This window comes from Petaurus breviceps, unplaced genomic scaffold, assembly GCF_028583685.1.
Source record: "Petaurus breviceps papuanus isolate PSGF00001 unplaced genomic scaffold, PetGlider_PUasm1.0 90650, whole genome shotgun sequence".
Classification (NCBI taxonomy): domain Eukaryota; kingdom Metazoa; phylum Chordata; class Mammalia; order Diprotodontia; family Petauridae; genus Petaurus; species Petaurus breviceps.
This window is the reverse complement of record NW_027187299.1, coordinates 6,523,417-6,538,210: the sequence shown is the minus strand read 5'-3', so window position 1 is coordinate 6,538,210 and position 14,794 is coordinate 6,523,417. Positions and strand designations below refer to the sequence as shown.

General features: G+C 41.8%; 1 protein-coding gene across 2 annotated transcripts in view; it reads right to left on the bottom strand.

Annotated features, from left to right (window-relative positions):
- RAB4A (RAB4A, member RAS oncogene family) overlaps positions 1-9,497 on the bottom strand; it is a 49,582-nt gene extending 40,085 nt beyond the window's left edge. The window contains exon 1 of one of the 2 annotated variants that reach the window (XM_069064881.1): positions 9,366-9,497. In XM_069064881.1, the coding sequence (XP_068920982.1) occupies positions 9,366-9,396 (31 nt within the window). In that variant the 5' untranslated portion in view covers positions 9,397-9,497. The remainder of the gene's footprint in view (positions 1-9,365) is intronic. The other variant, XM_069064879.1, reaches the window with a different exon arrangement.
- Between the last annotated feature and the right edge of the window lie 5,297 nt (positions 9,498-14,794).

Sequence of the window (14,794 nt, the reverse complement as noted above, 5' to 3'; positions counted from 1 at the left end):
TTGTCTTTGACCTGGAAGCTCTGGACTGTAGCTATGATGTTCCTGGGAGTTTTCATTTTGGGGATTCTTTCAGGAGGTGACTAGAGGACTCTATTTCTACTCTGCCCTTTGCCTCTAAGGGATCTGGGTAGTTTTACTTTGAGATTTCTTGAAATATGATGCCTAGGCCCTTCCCTTTTATTGGTAATGGTGTTTTGACAGTCCAATGATTCTCAATTGTTTTTTCTATGTCTTTCCTAGGTCAATTGTTTTTGTAATGAGATGGCTTAAGTTTTCTTCCATTTTTTTTCAGCCTTTTGACTTTAATATATGTATATACATACTCACATGCGTATATGTGTGCATATGTATATATGTGTATACACATACATATATGGGAGGGTTTATATTCTAATGAATCCATTTGAATTTTCAGGGAGTTTGTTGCTTGGATAAAAGTTTTCTATCTCACATTGTGGCAAGCTGTTAATTCCCTCTCCAATATTTTTTTCTATAGCTCTCATTTCCATTTTTTCCTCTCAAGTGCTCTCATTCCATTTATTTAAAATAAAAAAAAAAACGTAAAAAAACCCTCAAAACTCAATTCATTTCTTCTAGGAATTCTAGTTGAGTTTAAGATCAAGCTGCTTTTTTCTTTAAGGTTATGTTTATAAAGGTTTTGGAGTCATTCTCTTCTATGTTTATGTCTTGAGTGTCCCTGTCATTATGACAGCTTATTATGGTGGGGTTCTTTTTTGTTTGGCCATTCTTCCAACTGCTTCCTGACTTTGGACTTGATGTTAGGGCACTTCTGGAGGGAAGGTCTGGACTACTTCTGCTGCAGCTTTTTTGGGGAGTTGAGTGTTGGGTTAATCTAGGATCTCAGGGACAGGCTAGGGATCAGAAAGTTTCTAGTGCTCCCAAAGTTGTCAGATATTGCCCCTCTAGTCTGAGCTCTGCAAGTTCCTGACCTGGGTCTGAGCAAGAGTAGACTGCTGCTGGATTCTACTCCTATTTGCCAGCCGGAAAGTTCTACTGGCTCACAGTGGCAGAATTGTAGGTTCCTTTTTGGTCCAGGATTCTTACCCTGATTATTCCTCTTCAGGCTAGGCTATAAGTTGCAAATTAGACTTTCCTTTGTGTCTGAGGTCTGAGTCATAACACTGCTGCTGCTACTTGTTGCCCAGAGTAGGGTGCCCAGGGCTTCCTCACTGGAAATACCACCTTAGTACATAAGTCTCCTTGTCACTCTTCCCCAATCTGCAACCAGGGACTGGATAATGGGCAACAAAGCTGACAGTTGGCACCTGATCCCAGTCACAGAAAGGGTCTGGATGTCTGATACCTACTCTTGCCCTGATGTATAGCCTCTTCTTGGGTACTGCATAGTCCTTGTCTGATTCAGTTCCCAGTGTCTGTAGATCTCTATCTCCCTAGGCTGAAGTGGGCTGGACAAAGGATTCATTGTGACTTTCTGGATCCCTCCATTTGGATTCAATATAGTGCATTTTCTAGATTTGTTAGAAGTTTCTGGAGAGAAACTTCCTTTAACTGTCACCTTGTCTCTAATTCAATGTTCTTTATTATGTTTTAGAAACATGCCCTAGGAAGATAAGAGATATCTTCATACTCATCCAGTGATCTTTCTCCTATAACACTTCCTCTAATTACAAACCTTTCACACTAGTTAAGCTAGTCTTTTTGTTAATCTACATAACACATGCTCATGTTAGTCTCTATGCCTCTGATATGATTTTCTCAAAATACAGTGCCTTCCTCAATCCCTGCTTTCAAGGCCCAGGACAAATGTAACAAATATCCAATGACTCACATACTTAATACTCAGCTCTCTTAATTACATATTTTAAAAAGATAACTTTTTGCAGTGATGTAGTGGATAGAATGCTGTGCTTGGAGGCAAGAAGAACTGGATTCAAACAATCACCTTCGACACTAGCTATGTGACTTTTGGCAAGTCACTTAACCTTTCTGTGCCTGAAGTAATTTCCTAGGACTTACTCAACAGATAGGTTTCAATCAAGGCTATTGCAGGAAGCTCCTACATTATGAATTTCCTCCTATGTTGAGGAAATAATAGACCCCCTTCCACAACAGACAGCAAATGTTTGTTGAAATGAATTAGTAAAAACCCCAAGAATACTCAAAATGTTAGTATTACTAAACAATTATAAAAACAGGTCACAAAAATGATGTAGGACCAGAAGAAACATTTCTTTTACATATTATTTTCATAGGAAGCAAATTCTAAAGTGTAACTACAGTTATCCCTTCCATACTGAGGGTGGTTAGGAGTGCTGCATGCCTGTGATCTGGGAAAATCCACATACAATTTTATGGCTCTCCCTTTGTACTAGAGAAGTCTGAATTTTTTTTCTTTGATGGGGTGTTTACAGTACCTCATTGTAAAATTTGGATTAAGTATTTGGTCACAGGCTTTGTATTGTCTGCTGGTCTTCAAGCATTATCTCTGACTTCTGCAAAACTCTCAAAAAAATTCTCATTTAATTTCTTATGCTGACCCACAACATATTGAAATTGTGATGGGGAAAGTCACAATGTGGGAGAGAGAACTATACACAGCTAAGTTTGCTAGAAACATCAAAATATTTGGACACTTTTAATTTCCCCAATCACACTATTATTATCCCCTTTCTAGACACTTGGGTCCCGGGCTATTAGTCTCAATGAACCAGATGATTTCAAAAGGTCTCTTCAATCTCTAAGATCTATGATTTACCTGATAAGTGCAGGGACCAAAGGTTATTCAAGAACAATCTGGATCCTTTTGGTTTCTAGAGGTCTTCGTGCTCCTAGAATAAGTCCAGTCTTAAGGCATTTGAAAAAACTAGGTACTCACTTGCTGAATTTGGACTCTGAGGACCTGAGTTCAAATCCTAGCTCTAACCATGTGGCCATGGGGAATTTATTTCCCCTCTCTAGGCAGCTGATGGTGTCATGTATAAAGTGCTGGCTGGGTCTGGAGTCAAGAAGATCTGAGTTCAAATTTGACCTGTGGGCAAGTCATATAACCTCTTGCTTGGGGATGATAATAGTGACTGTTTTGCAGTGTTGTTGTTAAAACTAAATGAGATCATTATAAAAAAGCACAGTACCTGGTACACAGTAGGTGCTATATAAATGCTTGTTCTCTTTCACTTCCCCCTTCTAGCCCTCTTTATCTGTAAAATGAAGAGGTTGAATTAGATAAACTCTAAATCCCTTTTCACCTCTAAATCCATAATCCTATGAACTCACCAAGTTTGTTTGTCTGTTGGTTAGCAATAACTAATGACTCTTATTTTAGGCCAATTACATTTAGATCAGACAGGCAGCATAAAAGTAGATAGAGAACTGGCTTCTGAGTGTGGATGACCTGTGTTCAATATTGGTTGTGTGACTAGGGGCATGTTATTTCACCTCTCATTGATCCAAAGCAGTTTCAGATTTACACAGTTAGAATTTCCTCATCTCTAGCATATTGACTTAAAAAGCCACCCATTAACATTATCTAGGTTTTATTGTATTTTTATTTATTTTGTTAAATATTTCCCGATCACACTGTAATCTGGTTCTGGCAGGCACTCTGGAATGCTGGGCTGTGGTAGCCTGTTTGACACCTCTGCTCTACATCAATTAAATCACTCACAAGATTTAGTCCAATATCTAGATTAAAGCTCTTTCACACATAAACTCTAGCTTTTCAGGACCAATCATTTCTGTCTTATAATATCTTACACGAATCTACAGATATAGCATAGGTCTGACTATATCACCCTCTTAATCAAGTTTAGTGGCTCCTGATTTCCTCCAAGATCAAATATAAAATGCTCTCTTTGGCACTTAAAAACCCTTTACAACCTGGTTTTCCTATCTTACACTTTACTTTGTTGGTCTTATACTTTACTCTCCTCCAGTATTGTATAATCCACCAACACCTGCCTTCTTGCTTTCCTTCTCCCACTACATTCTGTCTCCTGACTGTAATTCAGTACTGGTTATTCCCCATGTCTGCAATGTTTTCCTCACTCCCACCTATTGGTTTCCCTGACTTTCTTTAAAACAGCTCAAATGGCCTCCCCTCCTCTGTGCCCTTCATGCCCTTTTAGGACCTTCCTTCAGAAATTGCCTTTCAATAAGTAGGTATGTATTTTATATGTACACAGTTGTTTGAACACAGTATCTTCCCACTGGACTATGTCCTTGAAGGCAGAGACCTTGTTTTTCACCTTTCTTTGTATACCCAGTACTTAGCACACACTTTCCACATTGTAAGCATTTAATGCTTGTTGACTGACTGTTGCTCTTTTGGTTAAGGGTAATTGCAAAAGTGGTTTCTAAAACAATCACCACTATTTTAGGCCACAAAAAATGAAAAACTGATATATTGTATTTAAAATGAAATAGTTATGATCTAAATTCAATGCATTGTCAACAAACTTATTTTATTATGCAAAAAATCCTATTAAGAAGTTTGAAAATATTCTCATTTTACAGAAGAGAGAAAATGAACATATGAGCTAACATAATTTGCAGTACTCTTTTACCATACAAATATCCTTCTTGATCAATATTGTTACCATGCTGCCTAAACTTGGCTCATTATCCTCATCTCTCCAAAAAACCTTAGACATTACCTCTGACATTCAGAGCCATGATTAGTGAGCTTTCAATCTGCCTTGGCATGAATCAAGCTACCACGACACTTCCAGGTCAGCTCCACACAGTATGGTCTTCCCCACCCCCTTTCCTAGCAACCTGTTATGTGCTGTCTTTTCGAAGCAGACTGTAAACTCTTTGAGGGCAGGGACTATCCTTCTGGCTTCTATTTATGTCTCCAGTGCCTAGGACATAGTAAATACTTTATCAATCCATCTACCTAAATGAATACTATCATTAGGAAGGCAGCATAATATAATGAAAATGTATACTGACTGGAATCAGTGGACTTGAACTGCTGTCATACTAGGGGACTTCAAAATACATATTATATCGATATTCTCTCAAACACACTAACCTCTAAATTCCTCAACTTATTAATTCCTTTAACTTACTCCTCCATTCTACTACAGCTACACAAAGAGATGGCCATACCCTTGATCTTGCTATCACCCACAAATGTGCAACATACATATTCATGAACTCTGATCATCTGCTGTCATCATATCTCTCCCTTTACTGTGCAAGTCCAAATCTTGTTTTCTCCTGGCCATGACTTCCAATCCCTCCTCAGTTTTTCTCAGGTCATCACTCCTATAATGGCTATACTCTCTTCTATCACTGTACACTGTAAAGTACCCTTTTCTTTTTAGTCTCTTGTCCCTTTATTCTACTGAAGATCTTTCCTGCTTAATCTAAGACTTGGATTACTCCCACTGGCTGCTGCCTTTTCTCTCATTCACCTGCTGGTTAACAGAAGCCAGAGAAAATCACGAAACCATGCTGAATGGGTCCTCGAAAATTTATGTTACATAATCTTAACCGGATGTCACTGTAGCAAGACAATCTTTTTATACCTCCTCCCCACCCCAATTTACTGTATCATCAATGACAGCAGCTTTTGCAAGTCTTTTCATCCCTTCTCAAATGTCCTATGGTTCTTCCTCTCCTTATCCTAGTCTCAGCTGAGAACACTACCTCATATATCAGGGAAAAAATTGAGGTCATTAGCCAAAAGGCCCTCTTCTTCTCTGTTTGGCAGATGCCTTACCACTTAGATGCCTTCTGCTAATATCTCTCCCTTCACCCTTTCTTACATGAAGCTGTGGTCCTTGCAGAGGCAAAACTTTCTACATTTACGAGTGATCCCATTCCATCCCATCTTCTTCAGCAGAGTGGTCCAACCAACAGTACCACTTCTCACTAATTTTCAATTGGTCCCCCTCTACTAGCTGCTTCCTACTGTCTACAAATATGCCCATGTCTCCTCATTCTCAAAAAAAAAAAAATCTCACTAGATTCATCGGTCCCTGCTAGCTATCTTCCTATATTCTCTCCTCTCTTTTGTGGCTGAACTCCTTGAAAAGGTTGTTTACAACAGGTGCCTCCATTCATTTTTCTCTTACTCTCTTCTTAACTGTTTGTAGTCTGGCTTCCAACCTCATAATTCAACTGAAACTTTTTTTTACCCTTCTTTCAATCTTCACTCTTCTTGATTTCTGCAGCCTTTGACACTATCAAACAACCTTTTCTCCTCCATACTCTCTTCTTTTTAGGTTGCTTTGACCTTACTCTCTCCAAGTTTTCTTCTGATAGCTCCTCAGTTTCCTTAGCTAGATCTCCATCCAGGTCATGCCTACTAATGTGGGGATTCCCCAAGACTCTGTTCTGGGCCCTCTTCTTCTCTCCCTCTATACTATTTTGCTTGGTGATCTTAATAGCTCCCCTGGATTCAATTACCATCTTTTTTCCCCCAAATGTACCCCTCCTCCCTAATTTCTCTATTACTGCTGAAGGCGCCACCATCATCCAGGTTCACAACCTAATGTTAGCCTTGATTCTTCATTCTCTCTCACCCCTCCATATGCACAATCAATTCCCAAAGCCTGTCCATTCTATCTTTCTAACATCTCTCATATATACCGTTCTATTCCCTGACACTATCACCATTCTAATATAGGCCTTCATCACCTCATGCCCGGACTACTGCAATAGCTGCTGATTGGTCTCCCTGTCTCAAATCTCTCCCCACTCGGCTGTCAAACTGATAATCTTCCTAAAGTACAGGTCTGTCCATATCACCTTCCCCATGCCCATTTAATAAACTCTTTCACCGAGTGTTTTCACTGGTTGTCCCCAGAGTTTAGAGCTTTCTTCCTCCTCGATTCCATCTCCTGGGTTCCCTGGCTTCTTCCAGATGCCTTTCCCAGTACTCCTTAAGTACTTTCCTTATGAAAACATTGCCAGCTTATCCTGTGTATGTCTTGTTTATACAGAGTTGTTTGTATGTTGTCTTCCTCATTAGACTATCAGCTTCTTGAGAGCAGGAACTGGTTGTTTTTTTTTTACCTTTCTTTGTATCCCCAGAATTTAGCACACTGCTTGGCACATGGTAAGCACTTAACAAATCCTAGTAAGCAATTCTCATGCCTACTACTTCTAGTAACCTGAAGCAAATCACTTAACTTCCTCTGGGTCTCAGTTTCCTCATCTGTAAAAATAAAAGGATGGGTATTCATAGCCCAAGTTCCTTCCAGCTCTAGATCTATGATCCTATGATCTTTTGATAATGAGCTCCTAAGGAAAAAACAAATCCTATTTTATTTTCTTTGCCTAATATTATACCAATAAGGGCAATGTTAAGTCAAAGCAGGGTCTTAAATATTTTTTACTTCTTATCTTCCAGATAATATTTTCAACTACCTTATTTTCCCTTTCAAAACTCATTTTGCAATATAAAAAAGCAAACAGGAAAAGTAAATTATAGATTATAAGGGTGATACTAGATAAGGAAAAAGTGAATATGAAATGAAAGATTTGTACATAATTTAAATATCAAATATTAAGTCTGAATTCAATTAAATGTGGCTGAGGTAAAGGAATAAATGTCAAACAGTTATATTATATCTGGAGTACTGTATTCAATTTTTATTTAAGAACAAAAACAAACCCTGTATTTCCTTTGGAACTTCCCTTCTGTCTCCATCTTTGCTTAACTAAATCATTCATAATTTACATAATCATTTCACTTTGACTCTCCTACTCCTAATATCCGTTGGCCCAGTTCAATAAAAATGTAGTACTTTGAATTAAAGGGAAGTAAATTAAGATGGTTTCAAGAGATGAAGGAAAGAGGACAAAAAACTGAGGGGTGACGGTGGTAGATTCATTCTTCTTGAATAGCCTAGGACATCAGATTCAACCTACACCTTCTAATCTAGTGCAAATCTTGTCCATGTCTTTCTATAAATCCTGCACAAGTGATCTCTCCAATGTGGTGAATGCCTTCCTCTGGTTCTGTTAAGAACTAATCTAGCTATCATCAGGAGGCTGGTCTCTAGATGAAGAAAACATTTTGATTGACTACAAGGTGTAATGAAAAGCTATAGAGTTCCTTAGTTCACATGCCACCTCTGAGGTTTATAAAGTACAAGTGTGAACTTGGGCAATTTAACTTCTCTGGGCTTCACTTCTCTCTTCTGTAAAAAGAGGGGGTTGGAGGAGATGATCTGTTAGGTTCTTTCCAGTTCTAAATCTTGTGATCCATGAAACATAAAAATACCAGAGTGCTTCTCAGTCTTGTAGTTCCACAGAGATGGTGGGAAGAAGGTGCTAAGAATTACAGAACCAATCAATGCTAGCTGGCAAAAAAAAAGAGCTTACTTGTGGAATCTACCACCAGCCTGTCATAAAGATGGGAGTTGGATAATCCAGTCACAACCTCTAACACCACCAGAAACTAATACCGAGCAAAGTAACTATCAGATATAAGGAAGAATTCCTATGCCTTCTAAGTGTCGAACATTATACAACAAACTAAAAGCAATAGGATAATTGGGGAAGATGCCATTCCAGTATTCCAGACTAACCTATACTCCTGTAAAGCAGTACACTGGTTCCAGAACAGGTCTCCCCCAGACTAATTTACCATGGCAAATTCTGTACTTCTGAACACTATCCTTTTTTTCTATAGTGACCAAAATCCAAATCCCAAAGTGTGACGATCTACCAGAACAGGTGGTTAATCAAAGAGATCATTCATTCAAGATGAACAACTAAAAGAGAACATTGCAGGCTAGACCCGAGACGAGGAGAAACAGAACAAAGTTTGTGAATAGGGAAAGGCTCAGCACATGAATGAGGATGGGGGAGGTGTGGATTCATTCTTCTTGAATAGCCTAGGGCACCAGGATTCGCTCCCCCGCCAAGCCTAGCTCCGCTGCCCCGCTGGCGACACTAACAGGACCAGCCCAGAGCCTCAGTCCCGGACAGGCTTCCCAACACCCGGGGTGGGGGGAGCCACGAGCCCGGGAGCAAAACTGGAGGTAAACTTAAAAACTCCACATCGGGGAGATCCGGGTAAACCGCTCGCACCCGGGGTGCAAACCGGAGGCGCGCCGCTATCGGTGGGCTGCCACCCCTTCTTGCACCCCGCACACCCCGTCTCTCACCGCCGCTCTGGCGCTTCTCGAGGCCGAGCCTCGCCCGCCCGGGATGGGCGCTGTGCGCTCCGGGAAGGGGTCCCTCGGACGCCCCAGGCCCCAGGCCCGGGGCGCCCTCCGCGAAGCAGCCCGCTGCCGCCCCCCACCACCCCCTCCCGCTCCCGGCAGGAAGGGACGGTCCCCGTGGTGGCCGTTAACGTCCCCAATGCCGCGGAGGCCCCGGCCCCGCCGGGGGATGCGCCCCCCGCTCCCCCGGCCTCCCCGTACCGTAGGTCTCGGACATGGCCGTCTGCGACATCTTGGGAAGCGGGCGCCGCCTCTTCCCCCGGTCTCCGGCTGCAGCTCGGGGGCCGGGGGGGGGGGGGGGGGGGGTGAAGGAGAGCGGAGGAGCAGGGGTCAGTCAGCGACAGCAAGGTCTGACTCGGGCTGGGGAGCCCAAGGAACTGGTGGGGTGGAGTGGGGTGGGCGGGGAAGGAGGGGCGCGGCCGGGTCCCCACGGCAACCGCCAGCCACCCCAGAGCCGCTCCTGCCCAGGACCGGACCGCGGGGTTCCGCGCAGGCGCACACTGCCCACCCACCTACCTCTCCGCCCTCCCTCCCCTAGAGAGAGCGAGGAGGGGAGGGGACTGGCTGGGGCGGGGAGGAGTAGAGGAGGGGTGGAGGGAAGGTAGTACTCGGAGACTGTGAGCAGGGGGAACCCGACCTCCCACCCTCTCTCGCGCCTGCTGCGCAGGCGCGGGAGGGCCAGGGGGAGGCGCGCGAAAGCCCAGGATCACCAAAACAAAGAGCACGTGCGCGGAACTCCATCCGGGGCCGATGGTCGGAGGGAGACCCAGGGAAAGAGATGGAGAGGCGGCGGGTTGCACACGCCCCGGGCGTGAGTTCCGACTGTAGGAAGTTAGAGGTGGAGTCCTAAGAGGGAGTGACCCATCGTAAGCTGTCTGGGAGAATAACCTGTTAGGAAGGTTTACCAGCCTCCATTTGGGGAATAGTGCCCAGGTGAGAAGGTGGCTTCTAAGACGAGGATTATGCCAGGTGAGGGCAGGGACTCTGCCTTGTTCCACTCTATCCTCTTTATTTTGCATCGACTGGGACACTCAGATAATGTTTGTGCAAGGTGAGGGCAGGTTCCACGGCTTGTTCCACTTTGTATCCCGTATATTTTGCATTGACTGGGACACTCAAAAAAATATTTGCACATTCTGGCCTTTACTGTGCGGCTCTGGAAGCCATGAAGCTGTACCTCAGTTGTAGCAGAAAGATATACATACATGTATTTATTGTACACAGTGTGCCACTGTGCTGTGCATTGGGGATAAAAAGATAACAGTGAAAATAGTCCCTATCAAGGATCTTATGGGGGGAAAGCAACATGTTCATACATAGTTATATTAAAAATATATAGATATAAAATTATTTTTGGTGGAGAAGGATCTAACAAATCCTTTTGGTGGATACAGAAAAACGTCTGTAGATGGTGGTACTCAAACTGAGTCATGAAGGAACCTAGGGATTTCAAGAGGTAGCAGTGAAGAGGGAGTGCATTCCAGCAAGTGCAAAAGTAGGGTGACCTGTAGTGTAGGAAGACTGTTCATTTTGCCTCAGAATGATGTAGAGGCCACAATGCAAGTAAGTAAAGTAAAGCTAGAAAGTTAGTTTGGGACTAAGTTGTGAAGGGCTTTCAAGGCCTTTTGGGGACCCATTCAAGTTTATTGATGTAATATATGTTCCCATGTAAGGGGCCTAAAAGCAGAGATGCTCACAGCTCACAGGTATGAATCGATGTGATCTGTGGGCTAGCCCTCCTCTGCTGAAGGCCCTGCTTGCACGGCCCCAGAGTGTTACTGTCTCTTCTAGTATCCAAGAGAAGTATCAGGCTAGAAACATCTTTATCTGCTACCCTCTCAAACATCAGGTGTTTAAGTCTGGGTTTAAAAGGAAAGGTGATTTCCTGGTTGCTCTTAAGGGAGACTTTAGCCCTTAGCTTATATTCCCCAGCTTCTCACCAAGTACTCATTGCACAAAAGACCATCACAAAATAGCAAGTGATGAGTAAATCCAATTAAACAGCAAATAGAAATTGGAGAGGTTATATAGATTAAAATATGGCAAAGAATACACAAGAGTGAATAAACTTTTCAGCTGGGAAGCTCAACTTAGACCAGGAAAGCAAGAACAATCTCACCCAGAAAAGGTCCATTCCATCATTCCCTAGAATTTCAAACAAGTCCAGAGAAATGCATGAGGCTGGCTTCCCATGTATATCTGCCAGTCCAAAGACTTTCTCCTTCTCCATGGAGTGTCTTCTGTTCAAAAGTGACTAGAACCAATTCAGAAATTCCCTTTCATTGATCTGAAGCATTATGCTCAGCTTTTCCTCAACTAATTAGGGGCCTCATCAACTTGTACATACTCAGTAGCACACATTTTACACCCCAGGCTTGGGTGACTGGAAGGATGTAAGATATAGGAAAAGTTAGAGGGAGGAATAAGTTCAGAGGGAAAGATAGTAAGATCTGTTTTGGACATGATGAGTTTGATTATGTTGGACCACCACCTCTCTCAGAAGATAAATTAGGGCTGGCTGTATAGATATACAATTATATACAAAATATAGATAGACAATTAAATCCTTGGAATCCTATTACAAGGAATCAGACTGATAATAAAAATTATCCCCACAAAACATTTGCCCATTTTTTCTTTGTCATCATCACCACTATAAGATATTTGTTTAGTATATACCACAACGGCAAGGTGAAGCAAGTCCATTCTGCCTTCTCCAAGTATTTATAATTTAAAATCTTGCTAAATATAAAAATTGATAGGTAAATATGAAGTATATCTAAAATCAAGGAGAGGCAAGTTCCTATATTTTTCAGCATAGAATAGACATTTACTGGCTCCAAGAAGCTGTACCATGCACAGAGGCCAGACTACAGTAAAACCATCTAGGCAGAGGGGCTAAACCAGATCAAGAGTAACCTAAGGGCCTTAGACCCATCAGTGAATTAAGAGATGTCTACTCTGAGTGTGTAGACTTCCCCTTGTGGAACCGGAGAATGAGAAGGCTCTGAAGGGGGTTTTAGCAGGTGCTATGGAGTACTTAGAACTTGGTCATGTATCAAAGATGCCAAGGACATCCACTGCATCCTGGGCTATCACCAGTCGTCCTGACTTTTGTCTTACCACTAGACTTAAATGACTCAGGTAGAGAAAGCTGACGACTTTGCACAACTCTGCCTGACTTCAACCCAATTCACACATCTGTGATGTCATTGGTTCTTTTAGAAAACGGAGGATGAACAACAAGATATTTACTTGCTATTTACATGATGTCACCGTAAATATGAATTAGATACTATATTAGGAAAAGTCTTAGCCCTTTTATACTCAAGAAAGATTTAGTAGATGGGGAGTCTTAAAAAAAGAAGTTGGCCATTTAGAGAGTGAGGAAGCAGTGATAGAAGAGTTACTTGTCTAGGAAGTCACAAGTAGAAAAAGTAGGTAAAACATGTGAGAAGGTTGTGATACCTCAGAGAGTAATTAGTCTGCGGTGAACTGGTAGTGATGGATAGGTCTGGATTAGAATCTAGCACACAGTAGATGCTTACTAAAAGTTCATTGATTGGATTGGGCAGTTTAGACTAGGGATTCAGCATAGTATAGTGAAAAGTAGACTAGGCTTTAGATAGAAGATGTGGATTTGAAGCCTGGTTCTGTCTTTGGTCAAGCCTTATAAGCTCCCTCACTTTCTTCATCTGTAAAATAAGGGAGTTGGACTAGCTGATCTCTCTAGCCTTTCAACTGTGAATGCTATCTTTATCAGAAGTCCGGGAGACAAGCATAGAAGGGAGAAGAGCATAAGCAGATAATAATAGCTAAGATTTATGTGGTGCTTTAAGGCAGGCTCCACAGCATTTATTGCATGCTTTCTATGTGCCAAGCACTGTGTCAAGGGCTGGGCATACAAAGAAAGATAAAACATAGTCCCTGTCCTTAAAGAGCTTACATTTTAATACCTTACAATATAGTTCTTAGGGATGATCTGTCAGTCAGCTGGTGGCAGTATGAAATGCATGGGTATAAAAAATAGCCCTTGTGGGTCTTTGATAGAAAGCAGCTTCGTCCCCCCCCCCAACGTGTGTGTGTGTGTGTGTGTGTGTGTGTGTGTGTGTGTGTGTGTTGAGGAGGGGAAGGTGGGAAGGAATGATTAAAACACAAAACTTAATGCTGCTAAACCGAGTAGCTGAACTAACAAGAAGAAATTCACTTCCTTGAGAAAGGGAATATAATTGAGAGCTTAGTCTCTAACTAAGAAAGCTAAGGATCACAGTCATGATCAATGTGTATTGGTGGTGTTATCAATGTGCAAATTCTCTGCAATGATGCTGATTACAACAGACCCATGCTTGCCTATCCTCCGAATCTTGTTCATGTCCTCCCATGATTTCAGCCCAGGAGGTACATCCAGTTTGCTGGGGGCCTTCTTTGCTTTCTCTTGCTATCATGAGGATACCATTGAAGCACGTGACAATCCATTAGTTATCTATCATTTTTGCCAAGTGACCAGACTATCCTTTTTCACCAAACATCCTTTAGTCTGGTTTTCTTTTCTAATTCCTTGTTTGCCATGTGTTACATCCTGTTTATATCTCTCCCATCCTTAAAAACAACAACATCTCTTTTGGTCCTACTGTCTCTGCTCTCTATGGTCCTATATCTTTCCTCTCTTCACAGGTAAACTACACGAGAAAGGTGTCTATACTAGGTGTTTCCACATTCTTTCTCACTCTCTTCTAAATCCTCTTCAGTCTGGCTTCCATCCTCATCATCCAAGTCAGTCAGCAAGCATTTTTAAATGCCCACTCGTGCCAGGCACTGTGCTAAGCACTGAAAATGCAAAGAAAGGTAAAAGACAATCCCTGTTCTCAAGGAGTTCACAATCTAGTGGGAGAGAAAAGCTAACACACATCTACAGATGAGCTACATATAGGATAAACAGGAAATAATTAACAGAGGAAAGGTGCTAAACTGAAACTGCTCTTTCCCCAAAGGTACCATTTGTCAAATCTAATGGTCTTTTCTTAAGTCTTCATCCTTTTGTACCTCTCTATAACCCTTGACACGGCTGATCACTTTCTCCTCCTGGATGCTCCTTTTTTCTACATTTTTTCAATATTGCTTCTTTCTCATTGCTTCTTTCTTTTCCTTTTACCTGTCTGATCACTCCTTGGCTTCCTATACTTGGTCTTCACCCAGGTCGTGTCCATTATAGGTGCTTGTTCCTCAGAGCTCTGTCTTGAGCTCTCTTCTCTTTTCCCTCTATATCAGGAGTTATTAGCCTGGGGTTCATAAATTTGTTTAAATATTTTTTGATAATTGTATTTCAATAAAAATAATTTCCCTTGTTATCTTATGCATTTTATTTTATATATTTAAAAACATTATTCTGAGAAGGCATCCACAGGTTTCAACATACTGCCAAAAGGGTCCGTGACACACAAAAAAATTAAGAACCTTGCTTTATACTAATTTTTTAGTGATCTCATCAACTTCCATGATTCAATCATCATCTCTATACAGATCATTCCTAAATCTATATATTCAACCCTTATCTGTCTCCTGATTTTCAATCAACAACAGCTAGGTGGTGCAGTGAACAGAGCACTGGCCCTGCAGTCAGGAGGACCTGA